The 25,510-nt window shown below is 49.0% G+C and overlaps 1 protein-coding gene across 1 annotated transcript in view; it reads right to left on the bottom strand.

Annotated features, from left to right (window-relative positions):
• Positions 1-18,696: 18,696 nt before the first annotated feature.
• LOC309523269 (uncharacterized protein) overlaps positions 18,697-25,510 on the bottom strand; it is a gene marked incomplete at its 3' end in the record, with an annotated part of 695,477 nt that continues 688,663 nt past the window's right edge. The window contains exons 2-3 of the mRNA XM_082207051.1: positions 20,972-22,149; positions 18,697-18,707 (exon numbers count right to left, since the gene is read on the bottom strand). Coding sequence (XP_082063177.1) covers positions 18,697-18,707; positions 20,972-21,788 — 828 coding nt within the window. The 5' untranslated portion in view covers positions 21,789-22,149. The remainder of the gene's footprint in view (positions 18,708-20,971; positions 22,150-25,510) is intronic.

Genomic DNA, 25,510 nt, shown 5'->3' with positions numbered 1-25,510 from the left:
GGCCATCTTCTTGGAGTACCTCAACCTGTCCTTTTCTCTCTGGCGGGCCTCCGAGCAAGTGGCCAGCACGCAGCAGAGGAACATCTCATCCTTCTCCAGTTGCTGAAATGGCAAGAGTCAGGCTGTCAGTTCATGGCAGGAGGGCTTCTCTGCATCTGAGACCGCCAAAATGGGGGTACAAACAGCACTGGTGGATGGGGGTGGGGGGGTGAGGGATTTCGTATGTATTGTGCTGTTTTCTCAAATACTAACCACAGGCGATGCCCAGACCCTGCCAGTCTCTGAACCATCTGCAACAAGAGAAGCAGGAAAGGACATGGGGGCAGGTTAGTTCATTTCGACTTATTTTCCACAGTTGAGGATTAGAGCATTAAGGCCACCCCTCCTTATGCTCCAAAATGAAAAGGAAGCATTTGCTCACGTGGGCCCACAGCAACCCTGGACTTCTTGGGGACTTTGCGGGTCCCCTTCTTCTTGCGGGCTGCCATGTCCCTCAGTCACCTGAACCTAGAAGATAAGGAGAGGGGCAGACCTTGTTGTTGTTGTTGTTGTTATACCGCCCTATACCCACAGGTCTCAGTTACAGCCAGTGCTTTTTTCTGGGGGGATTCAGGGGTATGCATATCCCTAAACATTTTGTGAATCTTTGCACCTTTGTCCATTTACTGTACTGCATTTATTTCCCCTGATTTGAACTATAAAATGGTGATTTATTTTGAGTCAAAATGAGAGTACCTAAAACATTTTTTAAAGAAAAAAAGCACTGGTTACAACATAAAAATCGCAATATAGAAACACAAAATGCATAATAAAGGTGAAAAACAACCCAGTAAAGCCCCCTCCCCAACACGTTTCAAAACCTGAGACAGAAGCCTACAACCAAAATGGTGTGTGTGTGTGTGTGTGTGTGTGTGTGTGTAAGAGAAGACAGGGAGTCTTTGCAGCATAGCCATAACACAAATACGGGTGGCCTAACAGTTGCAGGCAGAGACATATCATTTCACACACTACTTCGGCTACGGGACATCGTATCAACAAGGAAAGGAGCATGTGGTGTTGTTGCATCTCCTCGGGTATTTGTTGTTTTGTCGCCACAATTTGTGGCAAATTGGCACCAGCCACTTGGTTTTTGGCCTACCTCGTAGCAAATCGTTACAACTTTCTGGGTATTGGTGGTTAGGCATTGGTATTGGTACTGTTATGTAGATGGAAGAGGGGAGGAAGCGCCATCACCTGCCCTGCATATTGAAGGGTAGTCCGATAATGGATTCGGGGGGGGGGTTGGCCCTGTCCGAAGCCTATGGAGGTAAGGGCCTAAGGCACGCCCCCCTAGTGGTGACCCCGGGGGGGGGGGTTCCCGAGTTGATGTGCATCAGCAGGACTCCCCCTACTGGTGGTTAACCCTTCCCGGACTTCAAACGGACGGGCTGAAGCCGGATAGTCGGTTAGGACCAATGCCTAAGTCAATACCACTCATCACCTGTAACCACTCAAGTTGTGGCCATATTTAGCCCATTAACCTTAAATAATTGTGTCATGTGTCTTTATTTCCACTGGGGGGGGGGGACTCGCCACGCAATAGGTCTCTTTTTGTTTTTTTATGCACCCACATACCCCAAATGGCTCTCCACAGGAACACAGTGGTGCATCTCATGTATGGGGGGGGGATTCCAAAACTCCCCCCACCCCCAACAAAGGAAAGATAAGGGAAGCATTTCCAGCATTTAAAAGAGCCCTCAGCATAATGCTGTTAGGACAGCAGCCCTGCCTGGAGAGGGAAGGGGGCTGCTAAGAAGGTCTTCAAAGCATCAAGGCATAGATGAGCCGAAGAATGCAATGAAAACTCGCTTAGAGCCAGAGTGACTGACAGGAAGACTGACAGAACGTCTGTCTGTTGCAGTTGATGACTGAAGAATTGAGAAACGGAGAAGGGGTAGAGAGAAGGGGGGTGTATAGTGGTTAGAATTCTGGACTAGGAGGACCTGGGAGATCCGAGTGCAAATCCCCACTCAGTCATGAAGTGCACTGTTTGATATTGGGTCCAGTCACTCTCATCCTAGCTTGCCTAACAGTTTTGTTGTGAGGGGAAAAACAGGGGGAAAGGCAAGCCATAAATGCCACCTTGAACTGCTTGGATGAAAAGTGGGCTATGAATGTAATAAAAAGCATCCCCAAATAATGATCATGGAAGGTACCCTGGGGATCATCTAGTCCAACCCCCTGCAATGCAGGAATATGCAGCTGTACCTTATGGGAATCGAACCTGCAACCTTGGTGCTATCTGCAGCTCCCTCTAACCAGCTGAGCTGCAATGAGATTTGAGGGAGAATGGGAAGGCGGGTAGGAAGAGAAGTTAAGCTGTTCAGGAAGGGGTTGAATCCCATGGGGATGCTCGCCATGTGGGGGACCCCAAGCCCTCGCCCCAGAAGATTACAAAAAAGAAGCAGACGAAATCCTACTTACAGATTCACGATGCTGGCCATCTCTTCAGGTGAAATCCCCTCCTGTTTAAACTCAACTGCTTTAAAATGCTTACACAACACTAACTCTGAACCTTGCCTCTAACCCTATTGCTACTCCTCTCTGTCTAAAATATACAGGGAAATATGTGCACAAAATATACAAATGAAAATGAAATGATAAAATGAAATGATAAAGTGAAAGCAAAGCAAAGCAAAGTCTACACCTAACTCCCCAGTTGGTCCCTCACTTGCTTGCTTGCTTCTCCGTCTCAGTTCTGTCTCAGCCAACTCCTCCCAACTAACCCACGACGGGGATGTGTAGCTGCTGTCTTTTCTACAAGCAGCAAGAGATGTCACAAAGATGGGCAGGGCACTGTTTCCTTGGCAACCCATCCAGCTTGACCCTGAACTAATCTCCCCGCTCTTTCGTTGCAATGTTTTCTCCCTAACCTTGGGACACCTGCTGTTTGCAGCTTTACGAATCACTTTTCATCACAAACCGATTCATACATTTTCTTGCAACGTTTCTCAAGAGAGGCCACCCAAGCATTTGTACAGTAGAGAACTCACGCCTCCCGAGTTGAGGGAGGCCTTGCTTTGCATGCAGGAGATCCCAGGTTCAGTTCAGGATCTCCACCAGACATCGCTGGGACTGTCCCCTGTTTGAAAACCTGCCAGTCAGTGTAGGCAGTGCTAGGCTAGATTGAATCTGTTAAGTGCAACTTCCTATGAATGCTCCTCTTATACGATTTCTCAAAACACAAGCAAGCTACCTTATCAACGAGTTGTGAGAGTTCATTCATGACTTTTAACAAACAGCAGAAACCATTTTATTATTTCTATGAGAGTACAGAAATCCTGAATATGAAAGGAAGGAAACTTCCTGCCTCTGCAATAAAGGCAGCTGCACTGCTAGGTGAGCTGTCCCGATGCCAACTGAAACAGACCCTCCAAAGATTCAAAGGTGAAAAGGGAATTTTGAGCATCTGAGCACAACTGGGCCGTCTTCTGAATTAACTTGAAGTGCAGAAAGTGATTGCCTTGAGCAGGGGTAGGCAACCTAAGGCCCGGGGGCCAGATGAGGCCCAATCGTCTTCTCAATCCGGCCCATGGACGGTCCAGGAATCAGTGTGTTTTCACCTGAGTAGAATGTGTCCTTTTATTTAAAATGCACCTCTGGGTTCTTTGTGGGGCATAGGAATTCGTTCATTCCCCCCCCCCCAAATATAGTCCAGCCCCCCACATGCTCTGAGGGACGGTGGACCAGCCCACAGCTGTAAAAGGTTGCTGACCCCTGGCCTTGAGCCTCCTCAGGACTGGCGCAGGGGCTGTGCATTTCAGGGTGCCGGCCAAGGCCCGTGCCCCAGTATTTATTGCTGATTCTATTGAGTCCATCAGTATATTGTTGTGAAGTGACCTGGCATTTTTAATGAAGTGCAATATAGGCTTGTCTTACATCTTTAACAAGAACACAGTAAACTGCACAGAAGAATTCCATGTTGCCTGTGGGAGTGGCTGGGTAGACCTCTTTGCAGCTGCATGATCCATGCATTTGATCTATAAGCAACTGGTAAATCTTCATAATTGGTTCTGGCTTCGTGTAGGAGATTGAACGCATTCTTCTATTTCTCAGCCCTGTATTCCACCCCCACCCCCCTCCTCCTATACTTGGACGGTGCCGACTACTCATCTCTAAAGCGTGAAATGTTTATGAGTACTGCAGATCTAGTCTCAGACGTCAAACCTCTACCCCAAAGACAGGGGAGCCTGTGACCTTCTAGATCATACATTTATTTTGACTAATATATGCTGAAGTGAACGAATGTTTTGTCTGAAACCCTTGAGAGCTTCTGTGGGCCAACCTAGAGAACACTGGGCTAAAGGGATCATGGGGATGACTTGTTCCATAACAGCAGATGGCATGCAGAAATTTAAGCTGTAGCGTTCTCCTGGCATGGAGGCAAAGTGATGTAAACTATCTAGCTAGCTAGCTAGCTAGCTATGTCTTGCTGAAAGTGCATGCACTCCTCTTAGTCAAAGCCCCAATAATTACAAGTGTGGAGCCACACAAACACACCTTATCTCAACACTGTCTTGGGGAAAACACACGATGCTGAAAAATTCATGTGCTCAATTTCTGCACATTGAGACAGGAGCTGAAGAAAACAGTTAGCTTAAAGCACACACAGAGTAGGGGGGCTCATAAAAAATGTTTATTTGGGAGGGGGTGGATTGATGTTTGCTCCAATTTAAAAGCTAAAGAGCAGGCTTTCACAGAGAAAGGAGCAGAGTAAGGCGGAAACTACTTGGACCCGTGCTTTCCAGGCACATTGACAGGAGGGATGAGTCCAGTATTGCATTGTTTTGTCGTATTTTCAGTAACAACTATTTATTACAGATGTTTACAGAAAATTAATCGAAAACCTCTGCTTGTAAGAGGCTATGTGCATTTGAAGAAGCCCGTCATAATCTTTACATGTTTAATAAAGAAAACCCACATTGCATTAAATGTATCTTTAGAACACAGGTGGCGTCATATCCCCATTTGTTGCCCTAGTTTCTCCATCAATGCAACACCCACAATTTGTGGACACCACTATGCCATCATATTGGCATCAGGTGTTTTCCAGGCCAGTGAATGTCAACAACCCCTTCTTCTAAAGCTGCTTCCCAAGTTTCATCAAAAATAGAAAGAAATGCCATTTGGTAGCCTATTGATAAGGTTTGGGAAGTAATGAAATACATTTCTGAAAGTTATTTATGGATGCACAAGGTCACCACATCTTTGCTTAAGGTGAATGGAAAGGAACATTTCCCCACGTGGCACACCACTGTCCCCGAATATCGTCCGCTGCTTTGTCATTTCAACAGATTGTGTATCTTAGTAAGATTTTGTACATTTCAGAAAGCTTTCCGTTGCCTACAAATGAATTGCATGATTTTTCAAAAACTTTTTAATGCCCCGTGCTTTTACTTCTGGTATGGTAAAAAATTGTACGCCTGTGCCGATATAAGCCTTAAACTTTCTTCCTGACTTTTAGCAGAGTATCACAGCAGCAGAAAATGTGCCTTGTGTATGGGTGATAAATCAAAGACTGTACTCAGGCTTCTGCTAATCTAAAACAGTCTTTAATGAGAAGAAAAGCATCATAAATCAGCCCGGCGAGAGAGCAGACATCTTCTCCAGTCGACAGCCAAAAATGAAAGTAACTCACACACAAAGAAAGATTCCCATATGTGAACAAAACCACACCTCAGAATGTGAGATGTCACACAGAACTGTTTAACCCTGTAAGTTCTGATTCTCCTCACACCCCCTCTCGTCTCGCATCCTGAGGGAACCTGTAAGTACAACCACTTACCCCAAACACAACCCTTCACAGAACTCCCCATGTCGCTGGAAGCTCAAGGGTTTAGTAAATCCATCAGCTAGGTTCTCCCGGCTCAAACAATACTTGAGCCGTATCCAACCTGCCTGGAAACTCTGACACACATTCTGGAAACGTATGTCCAAATGCTTGGTTCTGGACTTGAACTGTCCAGACTCTGCCAACTTAAGACAGGGTTGATTGTCTTCCCAAACAGTGATGAGCAAGCAACAATCCCCACAAATCTCTTGGATCAAGCACCGGTAGAAGTCCAACTCTCTGCACAAATCAGACAACGCACTGAACTCAGCTTCAGTGGGGAAAGTGCAATAAGACTTTGCTTCTGGGACTTCCACCCAACCAGGGATTCTCCAAACTTCACTACCAGTCCAGACACAGATTTCCTGTCTCCAAGATTTGCCCAGTCGCTGTCAGTCCAGCACGTGAGCCGTGTGTCACCTTCAGCTGAGGCAAAAATATTTGGTATCTTGCAAATACCGCAACACTCTCTTGCTGCTTAGCCAGGCATTCACACTGGGCTTTGTAGCCTCCCTGCTGAGCAGATTCACAGCAAACGCTAAGTCCGGTCTGCTCCACTGAGAGAGATACAACAGACTCCCTAGTGCTGACTGAAACACCTCAGGGTTTTGGAACTCAGAACGCTCCCCAAGCTGACTGTCCTTCACATAGCTTGTCTCCATGGGCGTTCTGACCCCTGCACAGTCAGACATCTTGAACCTCTCAAGCAACTGCTCAATCTTGCCTTTCTGACTGAGGAATAAACTTCCGTTCTCAGACCTGTCTATCCTAACTCCCAGATAAACCTGGACGGGACCAAGGTTCTTGAGCTTAAACTTCTTACCAAGCTCTTTGGCAAAACCTTGCACCTGTCTACCTGTCTGTGATGTGTACAGAAGGTCATCCACAAAAACCAGGACTGCCTCCTGTGTCTCTCCTGACCCCTTAAGGTACAGGCAACTGTCTGCAAGACTCCTCTGGAAACCCAACCTTTCCAGAGCTTCATTCAGACACATGTTCCAATTTCTGTCCGATTGTTTCAAACCATAAATAGACTTGTGTAGTTTCCACACAACACCTGGCTCATTGCCCTCAAACCCTGGAGGAGGTAGCATGTACAGATCCTCCTTCAGATCTGAGTTCAAATAAGCCACATCCACATCAAAGTGGTGCACTTGGTGCCCTCTTTGAGCAACTACTGCTAAAAGCACGCACAGAGTTTCACTCCAGGAAGTAGGAGCATACACCTTGGTGTAATGAAGCCCCTTCCGCTGCGTGAACCCTCTGGCTACTAGCCTAGCCTTGTACTGTGGTTCTCCAGACACTGTGGGCTTAATCCTGTAAACCCAACAGCTCATGGCCTGCTTACCTGCTGGCAGCTTCATGATGGAGAACACACCTAAGGACTTCATTGAGTTCAACTCCTTTCCCATTGCCTCTTGCCATTTCCTGACTTCTGCTTCAGGCAACTGTTGAACTTCCTCAAAACTCTCAGGTTCGCACTGCACTAAACCAATACACACGCTGGTGACCTCAAACCTCTCAGGTGGTACCCCCTTTGTAGTGCATGTGGAACGTCTGAGCACTGTCTCAGGTGCCCCCTCTGACCCACTGGGGCCAGGTAGTGTGTCCTTGTCATCAGAAGACCCCCCCCCTCTGACTTACTGCGTCTTCTGGCTGTCTGCACTTGACTGACGGGAGATGCAGGCTCACTTTTTGGCTCTCTCTTGATAGCCTGCGGAGAGGCCTTTCCCTGTTCCTGCTCCTGGTCAGAGACCTGATCCTCAGCAACAGGTTCAACGTCTACCTCTCCCTCCTCAGCAGAATCAGACAAACTCTCTGAGAGAACGTCAGGATTCCCATGGATCCATGTCCACCCACTCTGCTCACAGAACTCAGCACTCCTGCTGACTAGAATCCTCGACTGATCGCCTTCTGGATAGGCAAACCTCCACCCCTTTGTCCCAGGTTCATACCCACAAAAGATCATTTTCCGGGACCTTGGGTCACCCTTTTTGCGTTGGGCCTTTGGCACAAGAACCCAAGCCTTGCAACCAAACACACGGAAGAAATGCACCTTGTGCTTCTTACCGTGCAGCATAAAATAGGGCGTGTCCCCTACAACAGAGCTATAGGACCGGTTAAGTGTGAAGCTGGCAGCTTTCCGGCCCCAAAGCTGGCAGCTTTCTGGCCCAAAAGCGCTGAGGCAAGCCAGCATCAAACAATAGCGCTTCAGCTGCCTCTTGTAGCGTTCTGCTCCTACACTCTGCAATGCCATTCTCCTGAGGAGAAAAAGCAACCGTCAACGTGTGACATATCCCCTTTTGGCGGAAGAAACTCTGCAGAGCAGACCCGGTGAATTCCCCGCCTCGGTCACTCTGAAAGCTTTGTACCCTTGTGGAAAACTGTAGTTCCACTGCCGCAATCCAGTCTTTGATCAGCGGCGCTGCCTCACTCTTGTGTTTCAGTAAGAAGACCCAGCCATACCTAGAGAAATCGTCTGTCAGCGTGAGAACAAACTTGGCTCCACCCAGACTCGCTACTGGCATGGGTCCACAGAGGTCTGCATGCACCAGCTCAATAGGCCTTGTGGTTACCCTCTCAGATCTCGGATAACTGCACCTTTCCAACTTTGCTCTTTTGCATGCTCTGCAATCCAAGAACTTATCACATACCTTTATCTTGCACCCCTCAGTGCACTCTGGCAACTTCTGGATGTATTTCCAGCAGCTGTGAGATATTTTCCTGTGCCACAGATGCGCACACATCTTGTGTGTGGGAAAATTAGCACATTGCGCCTGTGCTACTTCAGCGTCCCGCTTACCTTCCAGAGGTGTTTCCAGAACATAGAGCCTGTTCTGACATTCAACACTGACCAGTTGCTTCCCACCCCCTGGAAGTAGAACAGACATCATTTTCAAAGCAAACCTTATAGCTCTCCTTTATAAGAGCAGATACAGATAAAAGGCAAAAGTACATTCCTGGCACAACATAGGCTTCCAGCTCTGCCTGTAGAAACAAGACAAACACATTCCCAACAGTGGTTAACTGTCTCTGTGTTCCATCTGCAAGAGTGACTGCTTTTCCAGTTGAAACAGCCCTGCAGTTCCACATTTCGCCACTGGATGGCATCAGATGGTGGCTGGCTCCTGAGTCGATGATCCAACACAGCATGCTGCCTTCACTGGAGTTGTCCTTGATGGTTGCCATGGAGGCAGCAAGATGATAAGAAGAGCCATCCTTCTCAGTTCCTCTGTCATGTCCTCCCTTCGCGTTCCCACACTGGCCTCCTCTCCTAGACTGGCTGCCATGGAAACCTGGCTGGCTGCCACGAGGACCTGTCTGACTGCCATGGGAAATGACCTTGGAGACATCCTGTCCAACCTCTCTGGCTCTTCTTGGACAGGACCGACGCAGGTGTTCAACAGAACTGCATACAAAACAACAACGAGAGGAAAAAGCCTGAACTGTGCCTTCTGGCTTGCCCCCCCCCCTCTGTTGCCAGCAGGGCACCCTGAGCCAGCTCGGCCCTCTCTGAGGTGGCGTTCCTCCTCATCGCACAAATGACCAGTCACATACTGGAGTGTTAGATCAGCTGGCCTCATAGATTCCAAAGTGAGACACAAACTGTCATAGCTTTTGTCCAGAGAGCTGAGCAAAATATAAACTTTCAGTTCCTCAGTAAAGTTAACTTGCAACAGTCTCAGCTTGTTGAAAACAGAGAGCATCTTAGTCACATGCTGTCTGATGCTATTACCAGGACACAGCTTCAGCTCAAACAAGCTTCTTGTGGTGTGGATCTTTGCCCCAGCTGTGGTCCTGTGAGGCACTCTCTCTAGTGCCTGCCAGACCTCCTGGGCTGTCTCAAGACCCTCCACTAATGACAACTGTGAGCCCTCCAGACTGAGCACAATAGCTCCCAGGGCTTTCTGGTCCCTCCACTGTGAAGCAACGACCACTGCTGCAGCACCGGCTGGAGCTTGCTGTGGGGGTCCTTGCGTGGCCTCCCACAGACCATTGGCTACAAGCCAGGCCTTAACTTTCCGGGACCACTCCTCCCAGTTATGCCCATTCAATCTCTCAAAAGGAACTGCGAAAGATTCCTGGCCATCTACCATCTTCTCCCCCGGGGCTGAGCCTACTCATGTTCCGGCAGCTCCTCTTGGCACCTGGTCCTGAAGATGAGATTTTCCCCAGTGAGCTTTGCTGCCTCAGATGTTAGGCAGGAGCTCCAGCTGGTCTTGCTTCTCCCACACACACAGGCACGACGTGGCAACAGCTTCCATAACCTGGGCCATAACCTGCTGGAATGTAGTGGCGCCCAGCACGCTTCTCCCTGTGCCAATGGACGACTGTATAGGACTGTGTAGGATTCTTTGGAGGGGGTGGAATGATGAATACACAGCGGCCACATGGACGGATGGACACACACACACACACACACCCCAGCATAGGTTCAACTTTTAGCACACCTGAACTTTAACAAAATGTCTTCAGCCAGATGGCATGCTTGGCAGGGGAACTTATCATTTTATTGATTTTCCATAAAAAACAATTAAAAAGGCGAACAATCTTGCAAAGGAGTGTTGCCATTTAAACTGCTGGTGTGACGTAGGAACCCCCTCCCAACCATTCAATTCACCCTGGAAGTACAAGTATTGAAAAGTAAAATGTTACAGGTTTTCCCCCCACCCACCTCATAGCAATATAATTTGATTCAGCTAGCTGGTCAGTCTACTTTCGGTTTCACTCCTGGCTCCTTGTTAAATTAATACTGCGTCAGAAACCTCCCAAGCAGATATCCGAAATTCTTTGGTATTTCTCCAGTTGTTAATGAGATGTCGCTTCTACTCCAGGGGAGTCTTTTGATCTTCATCCAGGAAATCAAGAGTCGAAAGCCTTGATTTTCCTCTCCCCCCCTAAGTCATTTCCACACAGTTAGTCATTACTAGAGTTATTAAAACCTTATTATATCAACAAATGAATTTTTTTTGTCTCCCTTGCTTTCCTGGTGACCTTCAGCTTAAAGACAAACTGCTCTGGAGTGAGAAAAACCCATCACACTCAAAAAGCCCAGCTGGAGGGACCTGGAAGTGTGCGGGGAAGAGCAATTTTGTAGTGGGTTTGTTGCAGAGGAGCACCAAGTTCACTAACTGGCTGATTCAGATTGAATCCCATTCAAAAAGAGTGCAAAGAGTGCAAAGATACCAGGGATGGGGAATTGTGTGGCCCTCTAGATGTTGTTGGATTCCATCAACCCTGATCGTTGGCCGTGCTGGCTGAGGCAGAAGGCCATTGGATCTGGCAATATCTGGGAGCCCACAAGATTCCTAGCCTCCGCCCTACACAAACAACCAGGCACTCAGCTGTGCGGCACACCTCTTACCGGAGGGAGGATCTCTCCAGAGGCAGCTGTGGCATGAGGGTGCTGGATCATGCCTTTGTGGGCACATCTGAGGATTAAAGTGGAGTCCCTAGGAAGCATACTTGAAGATCTTCCTTACCACGTGGCTCTCTGGCAAAAACACAACAGTACTAACGGCCATATGGAACCACACCTCAAAGCTGGATCAGACTTCCCAGATCCTGTAGCCTACATCAGGAGGAAGACTGGGGCAGAGGGGCCTAGAGTGGGAGTCAGAGCTGCTCTTAGGGCTGCATGTCTGAAGCATGGGCAGAAATCTTTGGGTGTGAGGTTGCATGGGGCTGTCTCTTTGTGTTTTGGCGATGCCAAGCCGGCAGGCAACCAACTGGCTTCAGGGGCAAGCTCCTTTGCAAAGCCAGTCTGACTTCACTAAATGCAATGGCAGAGTGACCATTCAGCCCGTGTTCTGCTTCGCTGTGAAATGCCGTGTGTTCCTCAACCCAGAGAACCTCTTTTTCAACGTCAAGCTGGTCTAAGGAAGAAAAGCATAAGAGTTAGTCTTTAATCCCCACACACATGTGCTGGGAGATGCCTGCACACTGCACATGTAAAGCACATCTCCTCCCACCCACACCCAAAAAGTCCTGGGAACAATGGTTTGTTAAGGGTGCTGGGAATCGTAGCACTGTGAAAGGAAAACTAAGGATCTTAGGATTCTTTGGAGGGGGTGGAATGTTGACTACACAGCGGCCACAGGGACGGACGGACACACCCACACCCACACACCCCAGCATAGCTTCAACTTTTAGCACAAAAAGTCTTCAGCCAGATGTCATGCAACCCTTTGGCAGAGCAACTTATCATTTTATTGATTTTCCATAACAAACAATTAAAAAGGCAGCCAATCTTGCAAAGGAGTGTTGCCATTTAAACTGCTGGTGTGACGTAGGAACCCGAACAAAGAAAAGGAACCAACTAACCAGAGTTTGCTTCCGATTGCCCTTGTTCTCCACCTCCCTCTATCCTAATCAGCCACAAACAAGAGTTCAGATTTGAAAGCCTTGTTATCACCTCATTCCCTTCAATTAGCCAGCTGCTCTGGAAGATGACATCAGTTCCTTCCCGCTCCCAATATTCCTGCTCCTAACCTGGTTAGCCATAGCCCGGAAGCTAAATCTCAGGGGAACGCCTTTGGGCTGGGAAGGGCTCATCTTTTCTGGGCCTCTTCTCCCCCTCAGGAAGAGGTGCTTGGCTCCTGGCCTGTGAAATGCGCTCAAAATGTAAATATGCCTTCTTTCCAGGGAGCCAAAGAAGAAGCATGGAAATTGAAATACCTCCAAACCTTCCCACTTCAGAGATGCAGGAGTTGCATCACCTCCAACTTCCTCAGGGATGAAACAGCTACGAAAAATGAAACATCCCACCTGGGCACGGTTTCTGAGAGAGCAACAGCAAAAGACCCAGACTCTGGCAAAATGAGCATTTGCCCAGTGGATTCTGGCCGCTCCATGAGGGCAGATAGGGGATGGCTGCGGTGGCCGCCAGCCCCTTCCCACTCCATCTCAGATACAGAATGCATTTGCTCTGCCACTCCTTGGCTCTGGCGCCACCTACTGTTGGCCTCCTTGCCTTCCACCCTCCCAGTCCCAATGAGCACCATCCACCCCTGGTCTAGAGGCGCAGAGAAGTAGTTAGGTGATCTTGTGCCCCGGCAGAACCGTCCAGATTGCGCCCCCTAGCCACGGACAAGTTAGCTCTTCTTTCTGCCTCTCCTCCACCCCCCCTCCACCCATTCAATTCACCCTGGAAGTACAAATATCGAAAAGTGAAATGTTAGATGTTCCCCCCACCCCATAGCAATATAATTTGATTCAGCTAGCTGGTCAGTCTACTTTCGGTTTCACTCCTGACTCCTTGTTAAATTAATACTGCATCAGAAACCTCCCAAGCAGATATCCAAAGTTCTTTGGCATTAATGAGATGTCTCTTCTAGTCCAGGGGAGTCTTTTGATCTTCTTCCAGGAAACCAAGAGTGCATTTTTTTTTAGTCTCCCTTGCTTTCCTGGTGTGTGTTTCAGCCAGCCATCCGGCTGCTGCAACTATTCCCTCGGTGTCACCACACTGTCCTGTCTGTGTGTTTTGAAGGGAATGGGAGCTATGCTCCCCCCGGAGACACTCCACTCCTTCTTCCTTAGCTGTGTTGCTCAACAGTTGAGGCAACCTTCACAGTTCTGGGATGCCGATGCCAACGACTTGGAAGTGTGCTGTCAATATATTTACAGTGCAGGGGTTCCTCCGGTGGAGACGACCACTTGTTTGTTTTGTGTTCATGTCTTCCTAGCCCAAAACTTACAACAGTGGTTAGACTCTGCTAAGGGAATGGTCAGAGTGCTTTAATCCATTCTCATTGGAAAAGCTTAAGTTCTGGGCTGGACCTGAATCCCTCCCACAAAATACTGACAGTTTGGAAACACCCTGGGTGCAAACATGTTTTACTGGGGAAAGGATCTTTGCCTCTTCCTCCTTCCTAACCTGCAGTAGTGCCCTGGCAAATCACAAAGTGCAGGCTCCCTTCATGGTACTCACAGCCACACCGCTTCTAAGATTATACAAATTTAATATATCAATAACAAATCAACACAATGATGCTATAATGACACAATCTGAATCATTAGGGGTGCATTGCAGCACTCAATGCAAATCTCCATGAGTCGCCTTTCAGCCAGAAGCTCTGCAGCACAGGTGGTTCTGATGATTCCCCTGTAAGGAAGGCTTACAATGTAGGAGGCTTTGGGGCTTTGCGAGAGGGGGGAAAGTGGGGACATCATAGAAGTATGCATGATGTGGGAAAGGGGCAGAGCGATGTTTCCTCCTCATAATATCAGAACCTGGATCTCTTTAAGAAAGCGGAATGATGGCAGATTCAGGCCAGACACAGAGGGCCTAGTGACACTGAAATTTCCTCCTTCCAGAGGCACTGACGGGGATGGCTTTAAGAAAGGATTCGTCAAATTCATTCATCAAATTAGATCATGTTGCACCTCCAGCCGCAGAGGCAGTCTACCTCTGCATACCCGTTGCGGGCGTCCCCAGTGGGGAGAGTGGGGTTGCATTTGGAGTCTGCTTGGGGCTTCCCTTGGACATCTGCTGGGCTGCTGAGAGCTGGACTAGATGGGCCTTGGTCTGATCCTGCAGAGCTGTGACAATAAGAGCCTGGAGTATGGCTGCTTCGCGAGCAATTCAGTGAACAGTAGTGCAGAGTTTCATCTCCCTGGGAAGGGGCACGTGTTCAGCAAAGCTGTCTCTTGCTTCTGATCCTAAGAGTTGGGGTGGGGACATGGAGGTAAGGGGTGCAGCCTGTTAGGATATTTCCGTTCCACCTTAAACAGGGAGCAGGCTGTTGTTTGTGACAAGCCTGCGTACTTCCGGCTCACAGGAAGCTTCTGTTTTGTATATAGCTTTTGTTTCACTCTATTGCCTGGACAGGAAGGCAGTCAGTCATGTTTTTCTTTTGTTCTGACCAACGCTGAATAAAGTTGTAAATATGCTCTCCTGGGTGAATCTTTCGTTGTGGAAGCTCTGTGAAAAGGGTGTGCACGAGTCCTGGAATGTGGACTGCTATTTCTCAGGCTCGTGTTGCTAATTGACTGATACTGTTTCCGTGGGAGACTGGGAGACGACGTGGGGGCACGATGGCCTTTGTCTCCCTGGCAGTATCCCAACAACAGGTTTCGGGCCCAGATTCACAGCACTTACAGGAGAGTAGGACTACGAAAGACTGTGAGAGGTATGTGGGGAAAAGTCAAGACTTTTCGTTGCCGCGGCAGAGTCTTTGAAGTCCGGCAGGCTAATTAGCCTGGGAGACGAGCCAAGTAGGCCTCATGATTTATGAGTAGCCAAGATAAGGAGTCTTTGAAGGAAATAAGGCTCACGGCTCAGGTGAAGAGCTGGAATGGAGTTTTTACAAGCCTCAGATGCTGCTCCATGCCCAAAGCTTAATTGCCACAATTATGAGACCTGGGCAAGGTGGTGTGAGGGCCTGCTGCGACAGTTTGGAGTGTGGCATACTGTGTGTGAAGCCCCTCAAGTTCCTCTGACAGATTGATGGAGGGCCGACGATTCACGGGCCATAGACGCAATTGTCTTATCCGTCTCTCTGGAGGAAATTGTAACACTGGCTGGCAACACGACAGCAAGTCAGATGTCAAATGCTTTGAAAGTAGCTCATCTGGCAGTCATCCCAGCCCAGAGTTTGACTGCGTCGGAGGTCCTGGCTGTTTCCCAGATTGAGAGTGATTGCAGGGATGCCGAGGGCACCGGTTGCAAGCTGCAGGGGGAGCTGACTGTGACATCATCCCAGGCAGCATTCCAGCCTCCAGGGGGAGCCAAGGAGTCCGCAGCTGAGAGCTGTTTCCCATGAGAACCAAGGTCATCCTCACAGATACCAGAAGGCCAGAAGTAAACAGAGACAGAAGCCTGCAGATGACCCAAAGCAGAAGGTGGGTGGAAAGCCCAGGCTAGGGAAAAACAAGGCTTTGTTTGCTGGCACTGCTTCACCAAAAGCCAAAGGCAAATTTGATGGCCAGGAGCAGGGGGGCAAGCAGCAGCCCAAGCCAGTGGAAAACAAGATTTTGTTTGCTGGCACTGCTTCTCCAAAGGCCAAATGAAAATTTGTCCTCGATTCTGGAGCGACAAGGCATTTAACGAAGGATAAAACACCTGTTTATCTCCTTCACGCCTCAAGATGGAGAGATCCACCAGGCTGATGGAAAGACGTTGCGGATTGCAGGAGTCGGGACAGTGAGACTGGCAAGTCTGCACATGACCGTCAGTGATGTACTTTATGTTCCAGATTCTGCAGACAATTTGCTCAGTGTCCCACAGCTGACTGGGCGTGGCTTTGAGATTTCCTTCAAGAAGAGCGTCTGTGTCATCAGGAAAGACAAAGAGGACATTTTGCATGCAAAGTTTATAGATGGTTTGTTCTGTATAACTTATGATGACAGTGGTGTTGATGTGTCTAATGTTGAATCTTGTTGTGTTGCACAAACTAACAAAGTTCTTCATGCAGGATGTATTCACGAGGTGCACCGAAGATTTGGTCACATGTCTTGGCAGGCACTGACCAAGATGCCTGGGTTGGTTCAGGGTTTGAACATCAAGCCCTGTAAGTTTCACATGAAATGTGTATCTTGTGCAGAAAACAAGGTGAAGGTTGCTCCAAAAGGCAAGGTGTCTAGCAGGCAGGCTTCCAAACCCTACCAGCTAGTCCACACAGACCTGGTTGGTCCACTTGCACCGTCTTTGGGTGGAGCAAGGTACTTCATGGTTCTAATTGATTCTTTTCCCAGGTACATTCATGTGTTTATGCTCCAACAGAAATCAGAAGAATTTTCTAGGTTCAAGGCGTTCTGTGCTTGGTTGGAGAATGCTCACAGTAAACGTATTGGCTGTTTGTTTACTGATTGAGGTGGTGAATTCACTTCTCAGCAGTGTGAAACTTTCCTGACTGAAAAGGGAATCCAGCACGACCTCTCAACGCCTAGATCTCCATGGATGAATAGACTTGTTGAGCGAGCAAGCCAGACTTTGTTTCAAGGCCTAAAAACCTTGTTGCATGATGCCAATCTCCCTGAGAAGTTTTGGGGGGAGTGTCTGAACACATTTGTTTACATTTATAACCGCAGATTGTCATTACCTATTGGTTGTACTCCCTATGAGAAGATGTTTGGTAAGAAACCTTACGTCAAACACATGAGAATCTTTGGTTCTGACATGTGGGTCCACACCCCACAGAGCAGCAAGCTTGGGAAGCGTGGGGCACATGGTTTGTTCATGGGGTACGAAAAAGGTGCATACAGGGTAAGGATGACTGACTCTAAGTCCATTAGGTTCACAAAAAGTGTTGAATACAATCCTAAGTTGGGGGGGGGGGATGTGGGAATTTTCCAGAGTCACTCAGAGGAGGATGAAGATGATGTAAGAAAAGCAGATGATGTTGAGGCAGAAGAAGAAGCTGAGGATGATGATAGAGTTCGGATTCCAGCTCAGTGGGCAGCGCTGCTGCTGATGTCAGCGACAGTGATGACACAGCAGACTACAAGAGCGCAAAGGCCTCAGTCAGACCATCTGATGCGTCTGACAATGAACTGGAAGAACCACTTACAGATAGGTAGCCGTGTTGGTCTGCCATAGTCAAAATAAAAAAAAAAAATCCTTCCAGTAGCACCTTAAAGACCAACTAAGTTAGTTCTTGGCATGAGCTTTCGTGTGCATGCACACTTCTTCAGATACACTGAAACAGAAGTTGCCAGATCCTTCTATATAGTGAGAAGGTGGGGAGGGGTATTACTCAGAAGGGTGGTGGGAATGGGAGATTGGCAGATAGCTGAGATGAGCCTGTTGACGACTCTTAACGACTGTAATAGGTCTTACAGGAAAAGGCAAGGGGTGAGAAGGTGAGAAATGGCTTAGTCATGTATAATGAGATAAGAATCCAATGTCTCTGTTCAGACCAGGTCTCTCCATGGTTTTAAGTTTGGTAATGAGTTGCAATTCAGCAGCTTCTCTTTCCAGTCTATTTCTGAAATTCCTTTGTAGTAAAACAGCTACTTTGAGATCTTGTATAGAATGTCCTGGGAGATTGAAGTGTTCTCCTACTGGTTTCTCTCTTTTGTGATTCTTGATGTCAGATTTATGTCCGTTTATTCTTTGGCGTAAGGTTTGGCCTGTTTGTCCAATATAGAGAGCTGAAGGACACTGTTGGCATCTGATGGCATACACAATGTTAGACGATGAGCAATTAAATAGTCCCGAGATGGTATGTGTGATGTTGTTGGGGCCAGTAATGGTGTTGTCCGGGTGTATGTGGCAGCAAAGTTGGCATCTGGGTTTATTGCAGGCTCTGGTGCCAGTGTCCGTGTTAAGTCTGGTTGTAGTATTATTGTGGGTTAGGAGTTGTTTAAGATTGGGTGGCTGTCTGTAGGCAATGAAAGGTCTTCCTCCCAGAGCTTGAGAAAGAGAACTGTCATTGTCCAGGAGAGGTTGTAGATCTCTGATGATGCGTTGAACTGTTTTAACTTGGGAGCTGTATGTGATGACTAGTGGTGTTCTGTTATTTTCTTTTTTGGGTCTGTCTTGCAGCAAGTTCTCTCTGGGTATCAGTCTGGCTCTGTTGATTTGTTGTCTAACTTCATCTGCTGGGTATTTTAGTTCTGAGAAGGTTTGCTGTAGATCTCTTAGGTGAGAGTCTCTGTCTGTAGAATTGGAACAGATGCGGCTGTAACGTAGTGCCTGGCTATATACAATGGACTGTTTGGTATGTTTGGTATGGTAGCTAGAGGCATGTAGATATGTTTGTCGGTCAGTTGGTTTACGGTATAAGGTGGTGTCTATGCGCCCATCCTGTATTTTTATAGTAGTGTCCAAAAAATGTATTTCTTGCATAGATTGATTCATTGTAAGGTTGATTGTGGGGTGAAAATCATTGAATTTCTGGTGAAAGGTGTCCTGGTTGACCATGTGTCCAGATGATAAAAATATCGTCAATGTATCGCAGGTACAAGAGAGGTTTGAGTGGGTAGGAGTTTAGGAAACGTTGTTCTAAATCTGCCATGAAGATGTTGGCATACTGTGGGGCCATGCGGGTGCCCATTGCTGTGCCGCTGATCTGAAGGAAGAGGTCATCACCGAATTTGAAGTTGCTGTGGGTAAGGACAAATTGGCAGAGTTTGGTGGCAAGGTCCGCTGTGGTTTTATCTGAAATGGTGTTCCTTATAGCTTGTAAACCATCGTTGTGTGGGATGTTGGTATACAGAGATTCCACGTCCATAGTAGCTAGCATAGTATTGTTGGGAAGATTATTTAAAGATTGTATTTTCCTCAGAAAATCTGTGGTGTCACGTACATAGCTGGGAGCACTGATGGCATATGGTTTCAGAACAGAGTCCATATAACCGGAGACACCCGGTAGTGGTAGCCTGCTGAGGGCGTCCGCATGGCCCATTGCCTTCCTCGGGCGGTGAATCAGTGCATACTGGTAGCTGGAAAGGAAAATTGACCACCTGAGGACGCGAGGAGACAGCACTTGGGGGGTCTGCTTTTCGGGGGCAAACAAGCCAAGCAACGGCTTGTGGTCAGTCACCACGGTGAAGGGCCGCCCGTACAAGAAATCATGGATTTTTTTTACTCCCTTCACGATTGCCAGCCCCTCCTTGTCGATTTGCGAGTAGTTCCGCTCGGTTGCGCTGAGTGTCTGGGAAAAGTACGCCACTGGTACTTCTCTTCCATCCGGGAGTTGGTGCCCCAGGACAGCGCCAATGCCATAGGGTGAGGCGTCGCATGCTAGCACCACCGGCAGCCTCTCGTCGAAGTGTGCCAAGACCGAGTTTGAGACAAGCAAGTTCTTGACTGCCTGGAATGCGGCCTCCTGGCGCTGGCCCCACACCCAAGGGGCCCGCTTGTCCAGGAGTCTGTGTAGGGGCTCTGCTACCGCCGCCTTGTGGGGAAGGAAGGAATGGTAAAAGTTCAATAGTCCCAAGAAGGCCTGAAGTTCAGTCTTGCTCTTGGGCGCTGGGGCATCACAAATGGCACATACCTTGTCCCCAGTCGGGTGGACCCCTTCTGCGTCCACCATAAATCCCAGAAAGTCCACCTGAGGCACTCCTAGTAAACATTTTTTCCGCTTCACCTTGAGACCCGCCATCTGGAAACGGTGCAGAACGGTGCGGAGGCGGTCCTCAAACTCCTCTGGTGTGGGCCCGGCAATCAACACACCATCGAAGAAGGGGGTGACGCCAGGAATCCCTTTAAGGAGCGAGTCCATTAGATTCTGGAATATGCCTGGTGGCACACTGACACCGAATTGCAGCCGCTTTACCCTGAACGCTCCTCTGTGCGTCACAATCGTCTGTGCCTCTGCTGTGGCCTCATCTACTGGCAGCTGTTGATATGCTTGGGCCAAGTCCAGCTTGCCAAAAATTTTTGACCCAGCCAGGGTGGCAAGGACATGGCTGACCACTGGCACTGGGTATGCATGGGCCATGAGGGCCTTGTTTATCGTACATTTGTAGTCTGCGCAGATGCGGACCGAACCATTAGGCTTGACGGGTGTGACGATCGGGGTTTCCCAGGGGGCATTAGGCACCGGCTCCAGCACTACTTGCTCCACGAGTCGGTCCAATTCCTCGTCTATACGGGGTTTCAAGGCGAACGGGACCCGGCGGGCCTTGAGCCTGACCGGTCGTACTGTGGGGTCAAGCTGTAGCGCAATGGGGGGGGCCCGTATACTGTCCCAATTTCCCATCGAAAACCCCTGGAAATTCCTTGCATATGGCGTCCACGTCCACATGTAAGCTAGTGTGGTTTTCCCGGTGACAGCTAGCCCCAGTGGTCCAAACCATGCCAATCCCAGTAAGCTAATGTAGGGGCCCTTGACCACAAGCAAGTCCAGTTGCCGCGTCCGCCCTCGGTATTGCACCCTGAAGGTCCCCACCCCCATTGTGGGGACCTTACATTTCTGGAAGTCCCGTAGGGTGAATGGGGCCGGCCTGAGTTTGGGACCCCCAGTAGGACACAGTTTCCTTAAGGTCCTTGCCGAGATTATGGATAGAGTTGAACCCGTGTCAAGCTCCATGCGGCATGGGGCCCCCTCTATCTGTACCTCTACATAAATTTTCTCTACGTTGGGGTGGGGCAACTGGTATACCTGGCAGTCTGTGAGCTCCGTCGAGTTGCCTTGGTGCGTTGGGCCCCGGGACCTGGGGCTTTGGATTGGTCATCTGATGCCTGGTGTCGGGTGGGCTGAGCCCGACACACCCGGGCGATGTGTCCCGATTTTCTGCACTGCCTGCACTCTGCGTTGCGGAAACGGCAGGTCCTTCTCTCATGACTCTCCCCGCAGCTTGCGCAGTTTCCTCCTTCTCGTTGAGGCAGCTGTGGTCTGTGTGCTGCTTGAGTGCGCTGCTGTACTCGGTGCACCTCCTCCCTGTCGGATCCTGAGTCGTCGGTGAGGTCTTCATGGTGGACCCTCGGTTGGGATGGCAGGCTCGGCCGTGCCTCTTGCGTCGACCTCTCGGCAGCTTCCGTTGCCAGGGCCTCCTCCAGAGCGACCTGGAACGTTAGGTCCTTCTTAGCGTAGAGGCGTCGTTGCAGCTTCTCATCCTTCAGGCCACCGACGAGGCGGTCACGAAGCATGTTCTCCAGCTCTGAGAAGTTGCAGAACCGGGCAGCTTGGTGAAGAGAGGTCACAAACCCAGTTATGGTTTCCCCAGGGGCTTGCCGCTTTGTGTAGAAGGCATTTCGACGAGCCACCACTGAGGGCTGCGGTGAAAAGTGCCCCTTCAGCTGTTCCATTATTGTTTTGTATGGAACAGTAGCGACGTCTTCAGGTGCAAGGAGAGCCCGGGCGATTTCAAATGTCTCCTCTCCGCAGATGCTGAAGAATATCGCCCTCTTCTTGGCGTCTTCTTCGTCGGTGACCCCTTTGGCTTCTAGGAGGAAGGTGAAATGGGAGGCGTACGCTTCCCAGTCTCCAGATGCTGGGTTGAACGGCGAGAAGCTGCTGTCGGTTGCCATTCTGAGTTCCTTGTGTCCCAGAGCAGAAGCCTGGATACACGGTGCGAGGCAGCGGTGCGGCAGGTGGCGGTGCTGCGGTGCTGTGTGTGGCAGTCAGCTCAGCGGGATCCCACCTTCGTCGCCAGTGAAATATACTCAGAGTCGCAAAGTGAATTCATGCTCTTTATTCAGCTCATAGTGGTGAGGAGGAATGAATGAAAGTCCCCTCACAGTATCTGCTTTATATAAATTATTTACACAATGGGCTGCACATGATTGGCTAATTCCAGAATTCTACTGTAAGCCAATCAGGTTGTGGATTCACTTCTATCTGGAGCAGGATTGGGTGGTTCCTGCCAACCAATCATACTGCTGCATTGTTCTAGGACCAATCAGACTGCTGCATTCTGAATCCTATTGTTCTAGGACCAATCAGACTGCTGCATTTTGGATCCTATTGTTCTAGGACCAATCAGACTGCTGCAGTTTGGATCCTATTCAACTCAGTACATAACACAACCCCAGTCAAACAATAATAAAAAAAAAAACAGCCTGTGGGGCTCAGATGAACAAGTCCCACTTTGGTGCAACTTGACCGGAATGGCATGCACAGATGCTCCCTTCTTTTTCTGAGTTAAAGCAGCTCTTTTGGCTGAGGTGTGGCATGGAGCTGAAACAGTATTTAAGGAAGCTCAAACATTGCGTGTGAAGCTCCGGGAGCTTGAAGAGAAACTCCAGGCGTTGCCAGCAACACTCCAGGAGCCGCAAGCCAGAGGTATGTTTGAGAATCCTGTCTTCACATGGCCCTCCCTTCCAATGGTTTCAAGTCCCATCATCCCTGATGAACGCTGGCCATGTTGGCTGGGGCTTAGGGGAGTCCCACCACAGTCTGGAGCCCAGTTCAGTGCGCCTTTGTGGGCAGCTGGTAGCCATGCAAGGGTCGCCTTCGCTACGTGGAAGGGGTGGCCTCCCCCCCCACCCCCACCCCATGCGCAGGAGACCAGAGACCAGTAGCAGATTGCGCATGTGCCTCTGAAGGGCACAAAGGTTTGCTGCCTCCTTGTGTGCCCATTTTCTTGCCAAAAAGAATAAAAATACAGCATATGGTTGCACATACCAGGCACCAATTTTAATGGTGGTTCTTTGGCTTTTTCTTCAGGTGAGGAACACGAGGAGGAGGAGGAGGAGGAGCAGCAGCAGGAGGAGGAGAAGGAAAAATAAAGAAAATGGGGGGGGATATATTTTCCTATATATTTCTATTATTAGTTCTATATATTGCTTCTTTGTTCGAAAGCACGTCAAAGTGCAAGTAGATAAATAGGTACCGCTCCGGCGAGAAGGTAAACGGTGTTTTCGTGCGCTGCTCTTCTGGTTCGCCAGAAGCGGCTTAGACAAGCTAGCAACATAACCTGGAAGCTGTACACTTGCTCCCTCGACCAGTAAAGCGAGATGAGCGCCGCAACCCCAGAGTCGGTCACAACTGGACCAAATGGTCAGGGGTCCCTTTACCTTTACTATTGCTTCTTTATTTAATAAAATTTATTTTTAAAAGCCTGCAAAGTGGTTTACCAAAACAAAAAACAAAAAAACCACCACAGCAGTAAAATCAAGAAAAATCAACAATCCTACTTTAAAACATACAAAAGCTAAAATATTAAAAGAGATGAAAATTACTTCAACTTCCTAAGCTTCTAGGTATGCTTGCCTCAACAAGAATGCTTTTAGCAGGTGCCTGAAAAGCGTCTAGCAAAGGCACGTGCTTTGTTGCAAGAGGCGGGGAGTTTCAAAGGGCAGGTGCTGCCATACTAAACCATGCAGTAGAGATATTCTGCGGAACCTGTGGCATCGCTTGAAACGGTTAGAATTCCAGCTCCATGATTGCAGTCATGGGGTTGTTGTCTATGTTTTGACTCCACAGAGTGGGAAGTGACGGCGACAGGATGTTTGTGTTCCTGTGTTCCGTGAAGTGGGACTATTGTCCTTTGTTCTTTTTCTCTTTGCTGTCTGATGCTAGAGAGAGAGGGAGCCATGTTGCAGTGCTCCGTGTGTGTGTTGATATGTAAATAAAGTCGATTAGCCAAAATGCTGAGTTGCTGAGGTCTGTCACGCATGATCCACAAACTCTGCGGATCCCTAAGTGTGCCGGTGTCGCCTGGCCGACAGAAACTACGGTGTCGCTTGGCAGACAGAAGCTCCTGACAGAAACTACGGAAGGGGAGGTTTTAGTCATGGGGATTTCACCATGCTCTGAAAAGGAAAGCATTGATTTCAACAGCAGGCCTGTACAGCAGCAATCTACTCGCCTGCAAGTCTCATCAGGATCAGTGGGACTTCTTCCCGAGCCGGCGGTGCATAAGATGGGCTGCACCCCTTGCACCCAACTTGTACTCTGCACAAGCCTGCACCAGAGAAGAGTGGAGCTGGAAGGGACCCCTGAAGGTCATCAAGCCAACCCCCTGGGGCAATGCAGGAATCTCAAGTAGACTATCCCTGACCGATGGCCCCCGTCTTCTGTTTTTCCTCTCAGCCAGGACCCACAACAACGGAGACTGGAGGTGGGGGGAAAGATAAATTTTGACGAGGGAAAGGCAATGGGGCCGATTTGTCAGGCGCACACAGGCACAGCTTGAAGACTTTACGCAGAGAGGAACCTCACACGGGAAACACAGATACACAAGCACACAGAAGTCAATAACCCAAGAGTGGCTTCTAAGTGGGGGGTTGGCTGAGGACAGGTTTGGGCAGGAACATGTGGAGCTTTGAAGAGGGGAGGCAGAAAGCGTTTGCCAGAGGGAAACTCACTTTCCCTTTTTAGAAACCGGCCAAGATCCCTTCTGCATTTGCAGCGCTGCCCCCAAAGTGACTCTTTCAATCCACTTGATAGTCCAGCTGTAGGCGCTGGTCTTCCAGGCAGAATGAAAGGCGCACCCACCGATCCCGCTTCCTTCCTCTCCCCTTCCTGGCCCCCTCCGTTCTTTGTTCACCTGTCTCCTTCCCGCCCTCTTCCCTGTGCTGCCTACCCACGACTCCCAGCTTCCCAAGCCTACAGTGAATGTGTCGTCCCCGTCCCCCCGCAGGATGACACAGTGCGGACCGCCCCCACCTTTCTCCGCCACTGCTCTGGAAGAAGCTGTTCTGCTGAGAGCAGGACATCTCTCAAGACTCGGCTGGGGTTCTGTAATCTCTGGTGATACATCCCACTGGCTGAGTGAGGTGTGGTGAGCTGCAGACTAACTCCCACAAGTCACTAGCTGAGAGTTCCATGGTCCAGATGCCACGCACACGGAAATTGGCGTGGCCCAGTTTTCTGGGCAGTTGATGTACACACCCCTTGTGAACTGGCAAATTATCCAGAACCACCTGGGCTACTTTAACAGGCTTGTCCTGCATTACATATAACCCATTTTCCAACTTTGCATGGCCACATACCTGAGTTCCATTCTTTATCAGACAGCCATCCTGCGTGAACTTAACACTATACCCTGCATTAATCAAACAGCTTACAGACAGTAAACAATGGTCCAAACTGCTGACAAACAGAGTCTCTGGTAGAGTAGTGTTCAAGCACTGCAGGAAACATGTTCCCTGGCCATCAATCTTGCTTCTACGACCATCAGCAAGATAAATTGAGTCTTTTCCATCAGCTGGCTTCTCCAGGGTCTTAAAGTCCTCCCGACTATTGCAGATAATCCTGCTGCTGCCAGAGTCCAGCAACCATGTTCCCCGAGGTATCTTTCTCTCCT

Source organism: Podarcis vaucheri, assembly GCF_965113315.1.
Source record: "Podarcis vaucheri genome assembly, chromosome: W".
Taxonomy (NCBI): Eukaryota; Metazoa; Chordata; class Lepidosauria; order Squamata; family Lacertidae; genus Podarcis; species Podarcis vaucheri.
Note: the sequence above shows the minus strand (reverse complement) of the source record. Positions and strands in the feature narration are given on the sequence as shown.